At 37.7% G+C, this 18033-nt stretch overlaps 1 protein-coding gene across 1 annotated transcript in view; it reads left to right on the top strand.

Moving 5' to 3' along the window:
• ANK2 (ankyrin 2) overlaps window positions 583–18033 on the top strand; it is a 355178-nt gene continuing 337727 nt past the window's right edge. The window contains 1 exon segment of the mRNA XM_021100703.1: window positions 583–2178. Within this exon segment, the coding sequence (XP_020956362.1) occupies window positions 2095–2178 (84 nt within the window). The 5' untranslated portion in view covers window positions 583–2094.

Genomic DNA, 18033 nt, shown 5'->3' with positions numbered 1-18033 from the left:
GTGCTCCTAAGACAGGTTGAGCAAGTGAGGGAATATTGTAAGGGGCTGGGTGAGGGGCTGGCTGGAGGAAGGGGAGGAGGTCATGGGGAATTTGAGTGAGGGCTCTGACAACAGGGCAGTTGAGCTTTTTGAGGCTTTTGTAGATGTTCCTGCAGGGTCTTGTTGAGGGAAAAAGAAAGCATTTGCTTCTGTCCTGTCTGTGGGATATGAGGCAGGGCAGGGTCTGCCCAAGCAGAGGGAGGGTGGAGGGAGTGAGAGGGGTGGATTCCAGAAGCTGAAGTGGCAAGGCCTTGGGGGTTATAAGCCGGAGAGAAAGGCAATCCTAATAGCACTGGGGAGAAAAGGTGAGTGTCTTTCTTGCTGTGTTTCCTGGAAAGATGACTTCTCAATTTTGTTAGCCATTTTCAGGTAAGAAAGGTGTGTGTGTTTTTTTTTGTTTTTGTTTTTGTTTTTGTCTTTTGTCTTTTTAGGGCCGCACCCATGGCATGTGGAGGTTCCCAGGCTGGGGTTCCAATCAGAGCTACAGCTGCCGGCCTACACCACAGCCACAGCAACTCAGGATGGGAGCCGTGTCTGCAACCTACACCACAGCTCATGACAACACTGGATCCTTAACCCACTGAGCAAGGCCAGGGATCAAACCGGTGTTCTTAATTTTGTTAGCCATTTTCATGTAAGAAACATTTTTAAGGTAGACTTTTCTGAGTTGAAAATGACCTGTATTTGTAATAATAGCAATAGCAATAACATATTTATATAGGCACCTTCAATTTTCAAAGTCTATCTATCTATCTATCTATCTATCAAATCTCCTTGGTTTAAGCCTTACTCTGTTTTTACATTTAAGTATCCTGTGTGTTATACTTTGAGTTTGTTTGCTAGGAATATGGATGAGTGTTTAGTGTGTGCATGTGTGTATTTGTACAAAGCATGCTGGGCTCTTGTTGAAGCCACCACTTAACATGTGTAAATAGATGAAATTGGGTTTCTTGTTACAAAAACAGCCCTAATTTCCTTTCTTATCAAGCAGAATCCTGGAACTTTATAAGCTCCTTGAGAGCAGGAACTGTGTTTTATTCATCAGTCACTAGAATCAGGTTAAGAAGATTGGTAGGATCAGTTATACAATGTTTTAACTCCACAACTTTCTTCTATTTGTATCACCCATAGTGTCTTACTTCTATGTTCAACAAAACTTGATTACCTGCCTTTAATGTGTCATTGCATCATGCTTGGTTCGAGGAAATTCAAGGATCTCCCCCAACCCAAATACACACACACACACACACACACACACACACTCAGTATCTCTGGCTTTAAGAAGCCCCTGGTCTGTCAAGAGTAGACAGCTGGGTAGACGTGCAGTCGCGCCACAGTGTTACAGGTGCTCTGTCAGAAGAATTCAGTGGAAAGAGGAGGCACAGAGGAGGGAGTGGTTTGTGTTACCTGGTTGCCAGGAAGTCTGTACTCAAGGCTTCATAACAGAAGTCACGCTTGAGCTGAGGCTTGAAAGATTATCATTTGGAATGGAGGAAATGAGATCTTAAAAATGTAACTTTCTTACATTTACCTTAGGACACTAAAGGACATTAAGAGTTAATCCTCTTTCTGGAGTAGCCTCTTCACTGGCTAAAATGTACCTCTTCAGTTTGAGACACATTCAAGGATGTTACAGTTTTCTCATTATGCATTGTGTCTGTTCTGTGTTGAAGTACCTGTAGGAAGAAAATGAAGTGCAGGTTTTGTGTGGGGGTTGAGAGCTGATTGAATTGCGGGTGTGTCAAAAAGCAACCAGCAGAGTCCCCAAATCATTTTTGTCCCTGGCTTCTTTTTTTTTTTTTTTTTTCCCAAGGCTTTCTTCATTGTAACCAGTCCCTGATGGTAATTGGTTGAATCAGATTTAACAATGCAGTCAGATAAACAGTTGTGGCAGCTGCTGCCATGGCAACGTCACCGTCCTCACCCTCCCAGTGCGCGCCCCTTCCCCACCCCTCCTCCTCCTCCTGCTTTCCTCCAGTAAGTGCATACTCGCTAGTGGTCTGTACAGGCGGCAGGGTTTAATGGCAGAGCTATTTTCTTCCCAAACTGTTCAAAATGATGAACGAAGATGCAGCTCAGAAAAGCGACAGTGGAGAGAAGTTCAATGGCAGTAGTCAGAGAAGAAAAAGACCCAAGAAGGTAAATTGCTGGAATTAGGCATGTCTGTATGGTCTGTATGTATGTACATAGATGCGTCTGTGTGTGTGTGTGTGTGTGTGTGTGTGTGTGTGTGTGTGTGTATGAGAGAGAGAGTATATGTGTGTGTGATATCGATGAGCTATAGAAACCGTGGAATGTTATGAGTAGCTATAGACTATAACGGTGTCAAGCGTCGCTTTTTAAAAAGGCAGGTGCAAACTGCTGCTTTTTGAGAATAGGAAAGAGACCACGTTTCATAATGGATATGTTGACTGGAGCATGGTGAAGTGAGCAGAGATAAGGTGTATTCGGCAAGTGGATTACTGAGGATTGTGGCCACTGATGGATGCTTCTGCTGCTAACTGGGTACTGAGAGAGTCATTTTATTTTTAGAATGGGTGAGTTTAAAAGGAAATGTTAAGCCAGGTGGATTGGGAAGCCAAGGGAAGATTTGGGGCCAGATGTGTTTGCTCTGTGATGATCTTGAGATGGCTAGACAGCAAATGCCTTTTGGTTGCATGCTAAGTGTATTCTTCCTAAGGAGAAAAGACTGTTGTGACAGGAGAAATATGATCCCCAGCATGATATTTCTTTGGTTTGCTTAGCTCCTCTGCAGTTTTCCCAGACATTAATGTGATAGCTCTTTCATTGATTAAGATAAACAGCTGAAGATATTATGGGGTAGGGTGTTGGGCACACAAAGCCACCCGTAGGATTTCTTACCCTGGCATACATTCCCACACCCTTGGTTTTCATGGAAATGATACCAGTGAGAAACAGTGGGAAAAGATGCAAACTATTCGGCCCCACCCAGTGCCAGCACTTCTTTCTTTATGGCCTGACTCGTGGTAAACTGTTGCAGCTCTTTGAGCCCCACCTCTGATAGAGATGCCTTTTAAATAAAGTCTCCTAAAATCCATTTATTTCCTGAGTCAATAATGTGGGTGGGATCTAGGATTCTAATGTAAATGATTTCCAATGCTAGATGGTTTTGGGTTTTGAATGAACAGATGTGGAAAATAAGTATCATGAACAAGTGAGTATTTTTTATTGTGGTTATGTTGAAATTGCATTGTGCTTCAAAACGATAGGTCTCTGATGTATTAAATGTCTCATACTCTAAAAAATTCAAAATAATTCAAAACCTCTGATATTTAAAAAAATTCATTATATTAGCAAACAAGGGATTGGTGCATGTGTACAATGCCATGTAATTTGATAAAAATGAGCATGCCCACATATGACAATTTTTAAATAATAGCATGAAGACAGTGATGCAATCTGATGAAGGCAAGAGGATAATTCAGGGCAGGCAGGAACATTGGTAGAATGTCCTTTTGTATCTAAGGATTCTGGGTCCTCCAGCCCTGGAGGGCATTTTCATAGAGTGTTAGCTAATTGATCAACATTAAAAAAAATACCATTAAAAAAGAGAATGAGAGTGAGAGACAGGGAAAAAGAAAGAAAAGGGGAATTTTTGCTTGAATTCACAATATGATTTCAAAATCCTCTAAATTTCTCTCTGCAGTCTCTGTGCTGTATTGGAAACAATATACTCCAAACTATTAAAGGGGTGGAGAATGTATCTCAAGAAGATTTTAAGCTCTGAGTGGTGATGCTAAATTCCAGGACCAAAGCTATCGTAAAGTATCTGAAGAAGTAGAGAAGACAAAGTCATCATATGTGATAACTATAGTATTTTTCAAGCTCCATTTTCTTAAATATATTTATTTTAGGAATAAATTCTTTTCCAAACGCAGTCAGTATGATAGCAATTAGTGGCAAGTTTTGAATGAGTGCTTATGTTTGTGTATACATTAGGAGACCTATATTAAATGAACTGCTAAACACGGTGAATTTTGAGTTTTAAAAGTAATTTCACCTAAAAAGTAATTTCACACACACACATATCCTTCAGTTTGGCAAGTCAGACGTAAGTGGGTTTGAATCTTAACTCTGTCCTTTAATGTTGTGTGTTTGGAGACTATCACTTAATTTCTCTGATCCAGGTTCTCATCTGTGAATAGTTGTGTATACCTTTTGGTATTTTGTGAGAATTAGAAATAATGTGTATAAAATTCTTTGAGCAGTATTTAATATATAGTTTATCACAGTAACTTTTACGTATTGTTGCTGTTCTCTTTAACAGAAATTATTTATTGGAATAAATCATGTAAAGGAAAGTCTATCTATATTTTTGGGAGGGGCAAAATATGCTATTGGTACTTTGCAAATGCTGTTAGTCGTTTTTCAAAACATCAAAAGTTATATCCTATATTCAGACAAAATTATATGCTGTAATTGGAAACTTTGTGTCTCATGCAAATGATTGAGATTTACATAAATGTACCCTAGGTCTTTAGATTCCTGCTTCACATCTTTTGCACAGCAGGCAACTTAAATTTTCATATTTAGAAACTTCTAAATTGTCCAAGTCAGAAAACACCAGACATCCCCCTCTCTTGAATAAATTTAATAGACCATTAAATGTGCCTTGATGAGGAAATAATAATCAAGAGATAAGCATCCCTAATAAGGGTGAAATCTGAGAAAAGCAAGAATTGGAGCAGAGTCAATGCCATTTTACTTGAATTCAATTATCTGTTTTTCTACTAGAGGCTCAAACCGAATCCACTGTATGATTCTGTGTAAGTATCCAGGATTATGGACCACCAGGCCTACTGTGGCCTGGGTGTTGATCTAACACGTTGAATCACATTTTTGGGAAACATTCCTCCTCTTTGGGTAAATATTTAACAGATGAGCCATAATCCACTTGTTTATTCTACACTTGACAAAAGCAATTCTTCTGAGGGACAGAACTAAATCGTCCCTTACAATAAAACCCACAATGTGAGAACATAAACTCAAGGAGCTTATTTAATATTAGAATTTTGGTGAGTATCTGGAAGATAGAAATTCTTTTAGCTTTGCTTAAGAATATTCTGGCTTCAGTAATTGAGCTTCAATGCCCCCCATACAGAGACAACCGGGAACACATCTCTGGTTGGATGTGTTGGGGTCACGAGTCACTGCAGTGAGGGAGGATGCACATCACAAAATAGAAGCGACTCATAAGAGTTGGGCTTTAAATGAGTGATTTGGGAGAGGGTACAAGAAAGTGGGGGCTTACTCTGAGTTGTGTGCTCTTAGAAAGCAGGAACAGGTTTGTGACTGTGCAGTCCAATAAATCTTACCTCTGGGAGGGCAGACTACATCTGTAGTCAGTAAAGAAGTGGCACCCTCTCAGTCAGCAAGAGGGGGATACCTGGTATTTTGTGGCTTAGACGATGTTCATATTTTGTCTGTGTGTAGACGTAATAAGGGAGTGGTGCCATTTTTGGTTCCTCTCCATCCTGGTCACAGAGAGGGCTGGTCTGATGTTGATGTTCTGAGAAATGAGTTACATTCAGCAGGAGAACACCAAGGTCCAGGCTGATCGTAATAGGTCAGCTCCTGGATGTTATTGACTGCTTTTCTCTTTCTCAAGCGTACACACAAAAATAATTTTGGAGAGAGAGACAGATTTGTTTATTACCGGATGCTCTTTAGAGTCCAAGGAACATGAATCAGAGTATTATTGATACTAGAATAAAAAAAAAAGTCATAGAAACTTTTCATCTAATACTTCAACAAAATAGTTTTCTTAAGGTCCAGTTATTTCACACAAATACATATTATTTAAGGTGCAGATTGGGGACTAAGATTCTAGTGATGGTTCACTGGAGAAGAAGACATATGAATCACTCTAGCATCCCAGATTAAAAGGAAGCATTGCATAGGGTACCTGTGTGAAATGTATCAGGGTGGGTTTTTAGCCTCTTCTAAATCCTAGACAACTCTATAAAAATTTCTTATTCCACAAAACATTTTGGCAGATTAGATTGAAAGAATCCAGACCTGTATTCGTGTGCAGCACCCCCTACTTCCCAATTTTATATCAATGTCATGGCAGTGGATTTGCGCTAGAAGAGGCTGCAGGAACCTTTGGTAATTTGCATAAATGATGATGGAAATGCCCAAATATCAATCACACATGACAGAGCCATCTGAAACCACCAGGCTTGGTGATTTCTTCCAAAACAAGTAAATAATTAAATGGCTTAATACCTCTTTTCCTCATTTGGTAGAATAATGATATAAAGATTAAAATATAAATATGTGCTATGGTTTTTAACAGAGTAGTAATTTAAAATGGTTTTGTAGGATACCTTATATTCACTTAAGAAGTTTTGACCTGGAGCATTATTTTAAAATTTATGAAAATTGCAAAAATGTTTTGGTTTTATATAATTTTGTTGCTGTTGACTTGCCACACTGCCTAAGTGGGGAGATGAAAGTGGCACCAGATGTGTGATTGAGATGTTGCACCATTGAGATGTGAATGAGAGACATAGTGAAAGGTTTATTTTTACAACAGCCACCAAAGTATGGATTTTTTTTTTTAATGGAATCAGGTAGCAGATCCAACATTTGGATGTCCAAGTTGTCTTGTAGTTAAATGAATTTTGAATTTAGTTGGTGCCTTATCTTTTCCAATTTAGTCTAAAAAGTCTTTTAATGTATAATTTATCCTGAATAATATCCCCAGTTTCTTCAGTTTTCTAAAAACTTATGATTGACCCTTTATTTTACATCAATTTATACCCAAAATAGCATGTGTTGCCAGAAGACAGCAATTCCCCATCACCGAGGGTTTTTAAAATGACCATCTGTCAGAGGTGATACAAATTTTTTTTATTGGATGGAAAAATCCCTTATAACCTGGTATCCTGTGATTTTCTTTTTGTGTCTGTTTCTCTGTTCCCATCTTCTTCACCCCACCTTCATGAGACTGATTTTTTTCACTAATTCATATGTAAGTCATAGCTAGATATTAATCCTAAAATATTTTTTTAGAGTGAAGTTCTTTTCTGCTGGTCATAACTACCAGAATTACCTGGGTTGCCTGATAGAATAATAAACTTCTTAGGACCCACTTCAGACCTGCTTCATCACCTTGAGCGATTTTTAATAGGTGCCCCACTCTTTATTTATGTGTGCTAGAGTTTAGAACCATTGCTTTAGAATGTGGTCAGCAGGCTTGAAGTCAAGTTATTTTAGAAAGAAGAATCTCTAATTCCAATTAGATGTGTTCGATTGCTCCTTGGCTCTGGCATTTGTTTCTTTTAAGTCTAGATAGAAATAGCAATGACACAAGAAAAGAAGAAGCATCCCCCCCCTCCCCGTCTTATTCTTATCCTACATCTAGAACCTGGAATTGCTTCCACCATCTCATTTAATCTTCAAAATAACCCCTATTACATGTTGTTATCCCAGTTTCATAAGTGAGGAACTGGAGGCTCAGAGACTTTATGTAGAGATGGTGTTGGAGAAATGAGGATATTTCCCCAACCAATCAACACATGATGTATTTTGAACCATTTCTCTCATGGAAACCAGATGCTAGGTGATTCTGTGCTAAGCTATTCCTGTGTCTCTAGGAAAATTTCTAAGATCTATAGCTTCATCTTCTGCTCAGATGTCCTCCAGATTTTCCCCCCAATGTTGCTTCTTGTCTTTCACCAGTTGATCACATTCTCCAAGATGCCCATGTGAATCTCTAGAAATAACACACAAAGGGGATTTCCTTCCTGGCTGTCGATAATATTCTCCCAAGCAGGACTTCTCAGGTCCCTTCTTTTGCTTCCATTACATTTTGTGATATGTCTCTTTCAGTTTATATGGACATCGTAGTGGACTTTGAAAACCCATGAAAGTGGATTGGCCTATGCATACATTGGTATATGGAATGAGTGGCCCACGGGGACCTGCTGTATAGCACAGGGAGCTCTACCCAATATTCTGTGATGGTCTATATGGGAAAGAAATCTGGGAAAGAATGGATGTCCGTGCATGGATGGCTGGGCCACTTTGTCGTACAGCAAAAATCGACTGTATTTCAATAAAACTTTAAAAAATGAAAAAAAATCTATGAAAATGAGCGGGACAACAAAAGAAGTAAACAGATATCTTCATGCGGCTTAGGCCTGTTAAATGAAGCCAGCATAAAAGGCTGATCCTACTTTCACAATTTTCTAATTATTCTCTTGAGGGACATTTGTTAGTATGATATTCTCAGTAACTGTTCCATGGAAGGCTCTTTTTCATAAACTCTTTTCTGAAGTGCTTGAGGTTTCTTTTTCCTTCTTGATAAAGTTTCTAAAGCGTCAAGTGATTGCATATTGAAAGAGAATTAAGATTTTGAATCTGTATTTGTTACTGTCTTGTCCTGATGCAGAGCATACTAAATTATAAATGCGTCTACAGCTTTCTTTCTTTCCTGCTTGTATTCTGTTCTAAATCCTGTTGGTAACAGAAACAAAACCACTGCCTATTTTTATCTCAGTGGGCACTGGCAGGGTTCATCACAACAAATAAACTTGGCATCTCAATTTCCTTTTATTTTAGAAGGGTAGAATTGAGATTGCTACCAAATGTGACAATCTTTTGATAGGAAAAAAAACCCTATTTTATAGTTTATACTTGAGATGAAGTATGATGTAGTATTTTTTTTCTTTGAAATCCATTAATACCTGCCAACTTTTAGGAAGTGTCCATTTTTAAAAGCTGGAGGAAGGAGTTCCCATCGTGGCTCAGTGGTAACGATCCTGGCTAGTATCCACGAGGATGCTGGTTTGATCCCTGGCCTCGCTCAGTGGGTTAAGGATCCAGTGTTGCAGGTTGCAGACATGGCTTGGATCTGACATTGCTGTGGCTGTGGCACAGGCTGGCAACTATAGCTCTGATTTAACCCCAAGCCTGGGAATTTCCATATGCTACAGGTATGGCCCTAAAAAGAAAAAGGAGAAAAAAAAGAAAAAAGCTGGAGGAAGATGGTAGGAAATGTTCTAGTTAATGATACTCCTAAATCTAGAGAGTACACTTCTACTTAGTTATCAGACCTGGTTTTTATTATGTTTTTCTAGTAACTCACAGACAATTATCATCTTCTTCTCCCACTAATTTGTGTTTGTGCTCATTAAGACAAAGATCTTGATTTGTAGCATTTGCTTAATGAGCTTCAATTTCTAAGAATCAATTTGTTTACCTCAATTTAATTTAGATGCTTCTTCCTGACACATAGGAAACCTTGTTTAATTCAACAATTTGGTATTGGTTTACTAGGTGAATAGCACTGAAGTAGCTTCTATGGCATTGCTGGGCTAGAAGTCAACAATTGATACCCTCACAGAGTTTATAATCTGATTGAACAGACTTTTCTATCCTCCACCAAAATAAAGTGTAATCCAGAAAAACATTAAGTATTATATGATATCTACAAGTATTGTAAGTAATAATTACTGGATTCTGCACTGCCCCAAATAAATTCTGCAGGGGCCTGCAGAGGGCAGGTGATCAGCGTGATTTTGTTAAAACATTAAGCCATCTGAGTGGGTGAGCAATAGTCCTGAGCCTTGAATTTCAGCTAATACTTGAGGATGAAGGAAGGGGATACAAGGCAATCCAGATAGGGCCTCTTCAGTCATATAATTATAAATCATATTAAAGATTAGGAAACTCTTGAGATATCTGTTATAGTTCACAGTGATAAACTTTGTGGATGAACTCTCCCTGACACAACCTTATGAGCCTTGGTCAGTTCTAGGCCTTCATTTTGATATCCATCTTATATGCGGGATTATTCTATGTCCTTTTCCTAGAGCATCTCTCTCTCTAATCACTCATCTATGAAGCCTTGCCCCGTATATATTTGTGTTTATACATTATTTCTGTAGTCAGTAGTAAATTCCAATAAGTCAGTCTCCAAATTAACAAGGCATCTCAATCTAACAGGAACCCTTTTGAAATTATCCAAATAATCAACCTCTGCCTTTACTGCATCTGGTTAACCTAGAGCTGTAATTACCTGGAACACTTATATAGGAATTTCTAAGACTTGACATATTAGCTGCAAATGGCTTTTCTCTTTTGGTTATCATTATATCTGTTGTATGTTAGCCCACTTTGTGTATTGTCATACTTTGAGTTCATTCCCAGTAGCTGGGTCTTGTTGCATTTTCAGATTCTTTTTTTGTTGTTGTCTTTTTTAGGGTTGCACCCATGGCATAGGGAGGTTCCCAAGCTAGAGGTCGAATGGGAGCTGTAGCCACTGGCCTACCCAACAGCCACAGCAATGCCAGACCTGAGCCATGTCTGTGACCTACACCACAGCTCATAGCAGCGCTGGATCCTTAACCCACTGATAGAGGGTCAAACCTGCATCCTCATGGATGCTAGTCATATTCATTTCTGCTGAGCCATGAGGGGAACTCTTAATCTTTAGATTCTCGAATGTGCAATTCATGACTTTTTCCCTTTTGCCACCTGCACAGGCTGTCTGCATGTTTTTGCACGTGGTCTTTGTCCATCTTCGCTGGCAGGCAGAGTGACTCACAACCAATCATTTCACCTCTGGCTGCCTTGGACTTTCTAAACATAAAATAAAGACAATTTTAGCCACTGCCACCTTAGGGAAAACCCAGCGGTAAAGAAAAAGAAGTGATGGAGTTCCCGTCGTGGCGCAGTGGTTAACGAATCTGACTAGGAACCACGAGGTTGCGGTTGCGGGTTCGGTCCCTGGCCTTGCTCAGTGGGTTAAGGATCCGGTGTTGCCGTGAGCTGTGGTGTAGGTTGCAGACGTGGCTCGGATCCCGTGTTGCTGTGGCTCTGGTGTAGGCCAGTGGCTACGGAGCCGATTGGATCCCTAGCCTGGGAATCTCCCTATGCCATGGGAGTGGCCCTAGAAAAGACAAAAAGACAAAAAAAAAAAAAAAAAAAGAAAAAAGAAAAAGAAGTGAAAGGGTGTTTTAGAAGCACAACTATGAAAACAGAAGGAAGTGTTAGAATCTGTGTGGATTTTGGAAATTTGAAAAAGTTAGAAATTAAAAGTGGACCATCCCCAAATGTTTTGCCAAGTACTAGTAAGTGATATCTTTTTGTAAATATTTTAATGTAATAATTTACTATAATGCTGCTTTTTAAAAACAAATATTTCTGTATGGCAAGCTGAGCCAGTTTAGGTGAGAATGTTGTCACTTTTAAAAAATCATTGAAAAGTTTCAAAAAGCAAAACATTGTGACAGTTATAGATGATGAATTTGTTATTTTCTGTGTCCGGATTTCAGCTCTCTTTTCATAAAATGGATATCCCTAAAGATTCCTTTTCTTAGGTGTTCTAAATATTTGCCCTGATTTCAGAGGCTGTGGTAGCAAGATGCCCTCCTCTCTTATTTTATAGCATTTGAATCATTGCACATGGGGTAGCAACAGAACTGAAAACTCATATTTTAAAATGAAAATCAGGAAGTAAAAAAATCCATCTTATCTGCTCATTAAAATGAGTATGAATATCTGCTTTGTCTCACATTCAATCAGATCTGTGTTAGATGTGTTTCACCTGCCACACCTGTGTAGTATTTCCATATAATTGACAGAGTAAATCATTTCAGTGTCCTCTTAAATCAGTCAAATTCAAAAGATGAGGTCTACATAAGAATTTGGGGTGTGCATGTTGTTGTCATAAGCTGCAGTAAGTACTGGACAAACTTTCCTTGAAAAAGATACATGCACCCCTATGTTCATTGCAGCACTATTCACAATAGCCAAGACAGGGAAACAACCTAAATGTCCACTGTTGGATGAACGGATTAAGAAGATGTAGTGCATATACACAATGGAATACTACTCAGTCATAAAAAAGAACAAAATAATGCCATTTGCAGCAACATGGATGGAACTAGAAACTCTCATACTAAGTGAAGTAAGTCAGGTAGAGAAAGACAAATACTGTATGATATCACTTATATCTGGAATCTAATATATGACACCAATGAACCTTTCTACAGAAAAGAAACTCATGGACTTGGAGAACAGACTTGTGGTTGCCAAGGGGGAGGGAGTGGGATGGACTTGGAGTGTGGGGTTAATAGAACAAACTATTGTATTTGGAATGGATGAGCAATGAGATCCTACTGTATAGCACAGGGAACTATATCTAGTCATTTATGATGGAACATGATGGAGGATAATGTGAGAAAAAGAATGTATATATATGCGTGACTCAATCACTTTGCTATACAGTAGAAATTGACAGAACAGTATAAACCAACTGTAATGGAAAAATAAAAATCATTAAAAAATAATTGTCTGGAGTTCCCGTTGTGGCGCAGTGGTTAACGAATCCGACTAGGAACCATGAGGTTGCGGGTTCGATCCCTGCCCTTGCTCAGCGGGTTAACGATCCGGCGTTGCCGTGAGCTGTGGTGTAGGTTGCAGACGCGGCTCGGATCCCGCGTTGCTGTGGCTCTGGCGTAGGCAGGTGGCTACAGCTCCGATTCGACCCCTAGCCTGGGAACCTCCATATGCCGTGGGAGCGGCCCAAGAAATAGCAACAACAACAAAATAAAAATTTAAAAAAAAAATAATAATTGTCTTTGCAATTGAGGCTTAGCATTATTTATCACATATCATCATTTATGTAGAAAAGTGGGTCAAAAACTTAAACGGCTAATGAATATACTTCATGATGCCTATAGGAATCAGTTCTGCTCTGCCTCAGCATGAAGAGGAGAGTTATCAAAATGATATAGTCTTATAAACCATTCCTTCCTCTGTCCCAGGACTTGGATGTGGCCATATGCCACACACTTGTGCCTTGCTGGTTCACACAGCCTGTCCTGCGGATGTGTGCCTGTGATAGGGTTTACGACAAATTTGTCATCCTCATGGTTGTGATATTTCTTCTAAATTTCCTGAAGAAAGCTAGTATACCTTTCAATACAGTTGTCAGCTTCCAATCCTCTGTAGAAAGTCAGGTACTGTTTTATCCCTATGCAAATGTTTTATCATGTGTAGTACAAGGTGAGGAGGAGGACTGAGGAAGTGTCCTAGAAGTAGCTCCCCTTCCACCCATTTCAGAAGACGTGCTTCAAAGTGTGTGGGGTCAGCAGGGTAAAATAAATTTGCATCTGAGATTTATCTGCAGAGCGATTTTTTTGGGTGTGGGTTTCCAGGTACCATAATTGTCTGATCATTTTGAACACATAAATCTGATATTAGAATAGAATTTGCACTGCAGAGCTTCCATCTTAGTTCTAGCAAAGGGATTTGGTTCTCCCAAGGCAACATACAGAACGAAGTGAAACAAGTGATAGGAGTAAAATAAAGTATATGCGTAAAATTCTTTTTTGAGAATTTTGTATTTGTACTTTGAGAATTTAGAAATTGGCAACCCTTTCCTCATAGCCTGTAATTTCTAGTAGTGACTATGAAAAGCCTTGACGTAAATTCTCCATTTGTCTTCATAAATTTAGACTATTTTGAAAAACCACATTTGAGCAGCATTAATACAATGTTCATGAGTAATGCATTACTCTGAGATCCTGTATAAGTCTATGTACTGGGGCTTTAGGATGACTAGCAGTTCAAATTTTGGTTTGAATTGCTCAGCTATTTAGGGTATAGTACTAATCTAGCCACTATATTCTATGCAGGCCAAGTATCTTCAGTCTCAAAGGCAAGGACTTCATTCTTAACCTCAAAGAGTAACTGATCAAAGGCAGATAGTGCAAGAGAACACTGCTAGGTGTATGCAAACCCAAATCCATTGCCCAAACACACACACTTTTTAAAAATCCCTTCCCCCCACACAAGAACTTTTAAAAAATGGATATTCTATCAACACACATTTATGTGTCGGGATTGTTCCCTAATTACTTGTCTCCTCACTATGAAAAGGAGTTCTGTCTTTCGTAGAAGATCCTAATGAGGAGAAATAATAGTAAAATAATGAAAGTAAAATGGAGGTCCTCTATGGCTTAATGATGAAGTTTACCTAAATCAAATTTGCTTGAATAAATTATGGTTTATCCCATAAAATGAACAATTTAATTAGAGAAAAATTATTCATTAGGAAAAAATAGTTGACTGCATTGAAACGATATTTTACAAGAAGAAATAAAAAGCAATAATTGAAAATACTGAGAGCTTACCATAGTATTAGGCTCTGGCCATTGTGCTAAGAATTCTATATAGATTACCTGATTTTCTCTTCGCAATGGTTTGATGAGTAGTGCTATATTCTCCTCATGTTAAAGATATGATGTCTAAAGGGACGGAAAACTTCCCTGACTGAATCCATATAGCTAACCCAGATGTTATGCCATATTGAACCTACCATTCTGCCTGTCTCCAAAATCCTGTGCTATGTCAATAGAATAAAGTTTTGAACAATTAAAATAGGATAAGAAACTCCTGCAACAGGAGTTCCCTTGTGGCACAGAGGGTTAATATTTGGTGTCATCACTGCAGTGGTGCAGGTTCAATCCCTGGCCTGGGAATTTCCATGTGCTGTAGGCATGGCCAAAAAAAAAAAAAAAAAAAAAGAAGAAGAAGGAAGGAAAGGTTTCTTTATGTCCAAAACCCATTGTAACAATATGTCTTCACTGATTCGTCAATGACTCTAAAAAACTATTTTGATTGATTTGTTTCAAATATAGTTCAAAACAGAAGTATAAATTCAAATAGGAAAATGCTTTTTTTTACATAGTTGTTGACTAAAATGATCAGATGCTTTCATAATACCCAGGCCAGATGTGATTTCTCAGTCTTAGCACTGGAACACTGAAGAATAAAGCATTATACATCGGTATTTCCATCTGTGCTTCAGCTATTTTAGTCAAATGGCTGACACCCTTAACATAGCCTCTCCAGTATAAGGGGGAATTTGTTAGTGAGTTCATGTTGCTTGTCCTAATTCAAAAGGTCACTAATCTATCATGTGTTCCATAATCTCATTACACAGCGGGGACCTCTTTCCAGTTGTTAAAGAATCAGTAGGAGTGATTGGGCTATTACATGGGGCAATCAGGCATTTGTCTCCTGGCCCATGTAGGAACCTGAACTTTTCGAAAGGATAAGAGGTCTGTTCCATCTGCAAACTCTTCCGGATGGCCTGACCCCACGTGGATTCCATGCCTGATTTGTGAAAGTAGTTCTTAGGCAACAGCAACAAGTGTATGTGGTTTGGGAACTTACTTTTGCTTTGATGGAATGCCTTGATCAGGTCAAGTACTACTCTTGGAACAATTTTCTGAATCACTGGCCAGACTCCAATGGAAAAGTGAAAGTTCCTCTCCTTATTGCTTCTTTCTGATAGCAATTTTAAGGGATGACTATTTTTTACATGTTATTTATAATTTACCTCATGTAAAGACAGTCAGCTGAATGGAAGAATTTTTTTTCCTTTGCAGAGCAATTAATTTTTCTTTTCAAAAAGGATATTAGGAGATAGTTTTTATAGGCTGCCTACATAACAATGTCAAAAAGCTTAGGTAGGAAAAAATTGTATGCATACATAATACACATTTGTATTATTCTGAGTTGCAGCTGTGACCCTATTGGAAATGGCTTAGAAACTTTTGATTAAAAAATTATAACCATACTTTAACTCATGGTTGCTGGTATGTTTGAAATGTCTTCATTATTGCTATTGTCATAGAAAGTGTCTATAATGAATTATCCTCATTCTAAAAAGCTAATGCTCTGCCATGTACAGATTTTAGATTCTTTTCTACAGTTTGATTATTAATTTGGAAGCTATAAATTGAACTTCCAAAAATTCAAACAGGCTTCCTTCCCCTCGGGGTGCACTTGGCTACTTTTATGTCTTATGTCGGCCTCAAATTCCAACCTGGGGGTCAAGGGTCATGTGGAGATTATCATGGGATGACCTAATCTATAATTCAAATATCATGTACATTTCACCTTAATACTTTAAAATAAAGAAAGTGTACATTAGTGTACATTTGGGGAAGTTTTTACTATTTGAAACAGTTTCATAAATTCATTTCAAGGTGATTGATGAGTTTAGGTCTTATATTCCTTGCTGGCTATACAGCTCTCTGTGTTTTTCTGTATGAATATATATCACCCTTTTTATGGTACTTTTTTTAACATTCAGAAGAGCCTCATTTTGATTAGATATTATTTAATACTATATGAATTATAGGAGGAACATTTGGGAATAATTCGATAAACTGAGGATATGTTCCAGCATGGAACTCCTAGAAGGTTTTTTTATGCAAATGATTATGTCCTAGGGGTAATCCATACGCAGATATGGCTGACTGCGTTTTTCCAGTTTTTCCATCTACTGAACATTCTGGAGTATGAGAATGATCCCTTGCGTCTTTTAATGCAATTGTCTAGTACATATTCATCTATTATTTATCTAGTAATTTCAAGGCTGTATAGCTGATTTCCTTAAAAGTAGAAATAATATTTTGCTTTTTCTTTCTACAGTACTAATTTGGTTATTGTCCCAAGGCCTACAAGATGAAAAGTAATTATATCTGTTGACCCTAAAATGACCTTGAGGAAATGAGGTACTTATACCAATTTAGGTAACAGATGATATGTCTGTGTTATAGCTAATCAGAATTCAAGTTCTATAGTGTAATAGCTACTTGGAATCTAAAATTTTGAAATTGAGTATGAAATTTAGTAAAAGTATATCTAGAGAATATATATGCATATGTATTCATATATATATGCATATATAAGAAAAATCTTTGGATGTTACCAAATAATAACAAAAGATTCCACAGAATTTGCCATGTTTTCTAAGTGGTAGTATTGAGTAAATCATATTTGCTGCTCATACTGCAGATAAGATAATATTTTATAACAAATAAGAAATTCTGAGAAAGATGGATTTTGGTATTACTTTCTCAGAAAATATATGGTAGTTTTGGAGTTTACTTTCTTCCAAGTGTCTAATCAAAGTTTCTGTTTCTTTAATGATGCAGATGTGTCATTTTTCATTGTAAAAAGAATTGCTTTTTGTCACAATCAAAAAACATTGTTTAGGGAGTTCTTTGGTAGCCTCGTGATTAAGGACTGGGCATTATCACTGCTGTGGCTTGGGTTACTGCTGTGGTGCAAGTTCAGTTCCTGGCCCAGGAACTTCTGCATACTGTGAGTGTGGACAGGAAAAAAAAAAAAAAAGAAAATATTGTCTGTTTTTATGTGGCCACTTCCTCAGTTAACAGAAGACAGAAGGTCAAATAAAGTGACAAATAGTATTCTACATCTATGATATTTATTATAGATTATTTTCATTTGCTGGTAGTTATAGGTAGGTGTTTTTAATATTATATTTTTAAAATTATTGAAAATTAATGTAAATGTGGGAATCAAAGAACTAAATTATGGAGGACTGTATTTTGTCCCCAAATACTTCTACTTTTTAAAATTATGAAACTGAACTCAATGCAAATGTAAAAATAAGGCTGAAAAATCTCTCTGGTCTATTTTGAGTATATATCGTGATAGTTCTTGCTAATTTTCAGCCAGATACATTAGAATTTGTTTAGGTTGCAAAGGAAAAAATACTTATCTGCCTTTTTATTTCATTCTATGGCTCAAATGGCACTTTATTTATGGAAAGCTTATCACTCAGCTCATTTTAACGTGATATTATTTTATCTGGGGGTTGACCAAAGATGTTAAACTGAAATTTGATTTTTTTCATAAACACCAAAAAATTTTCTTTTTCCAGTCGCTACATACAAGTGGCTTTTCTTCCACTGAAAGTCATTTTTGGAACTTTTAGGAGTATGGTCCAGTTTCAACCATTATAGCTTTTAGGTGTTCAGGATGTATATTTCTTATTTTAGAGATATTTTGTCTCATTAATTCTTTCTGAATTTGAAACCCTTTAGAGTGTGATATAAGTGCATTTCACTTCAAGTCTAACAGTTAAAAAAAAAAAAAAATCCCTTCCACCTACCTCATCATCTGTCTGTGTGGATT

Source organism: Sus scrofa, chromosome 8, assembly GCF_000003025.6.
Source record: "Sus scrofa isolate TJ Tabasco breed Duroc chromosome 8, Sscrofa11.1, whole genome shotgun sequence".
Classification (NCBI taxonomy): domain Eukaryota; kingdom Metazoa; phylum Chordata; class Mammalia; order Artiodactyla; family Suidae; genus Sus; species Sus scrofa.
The sequence above is the reverse complement of the archived record's forward strand: the minus strand, read 5'-3'. Positions and strand labels throughout refer to the sequence as shown.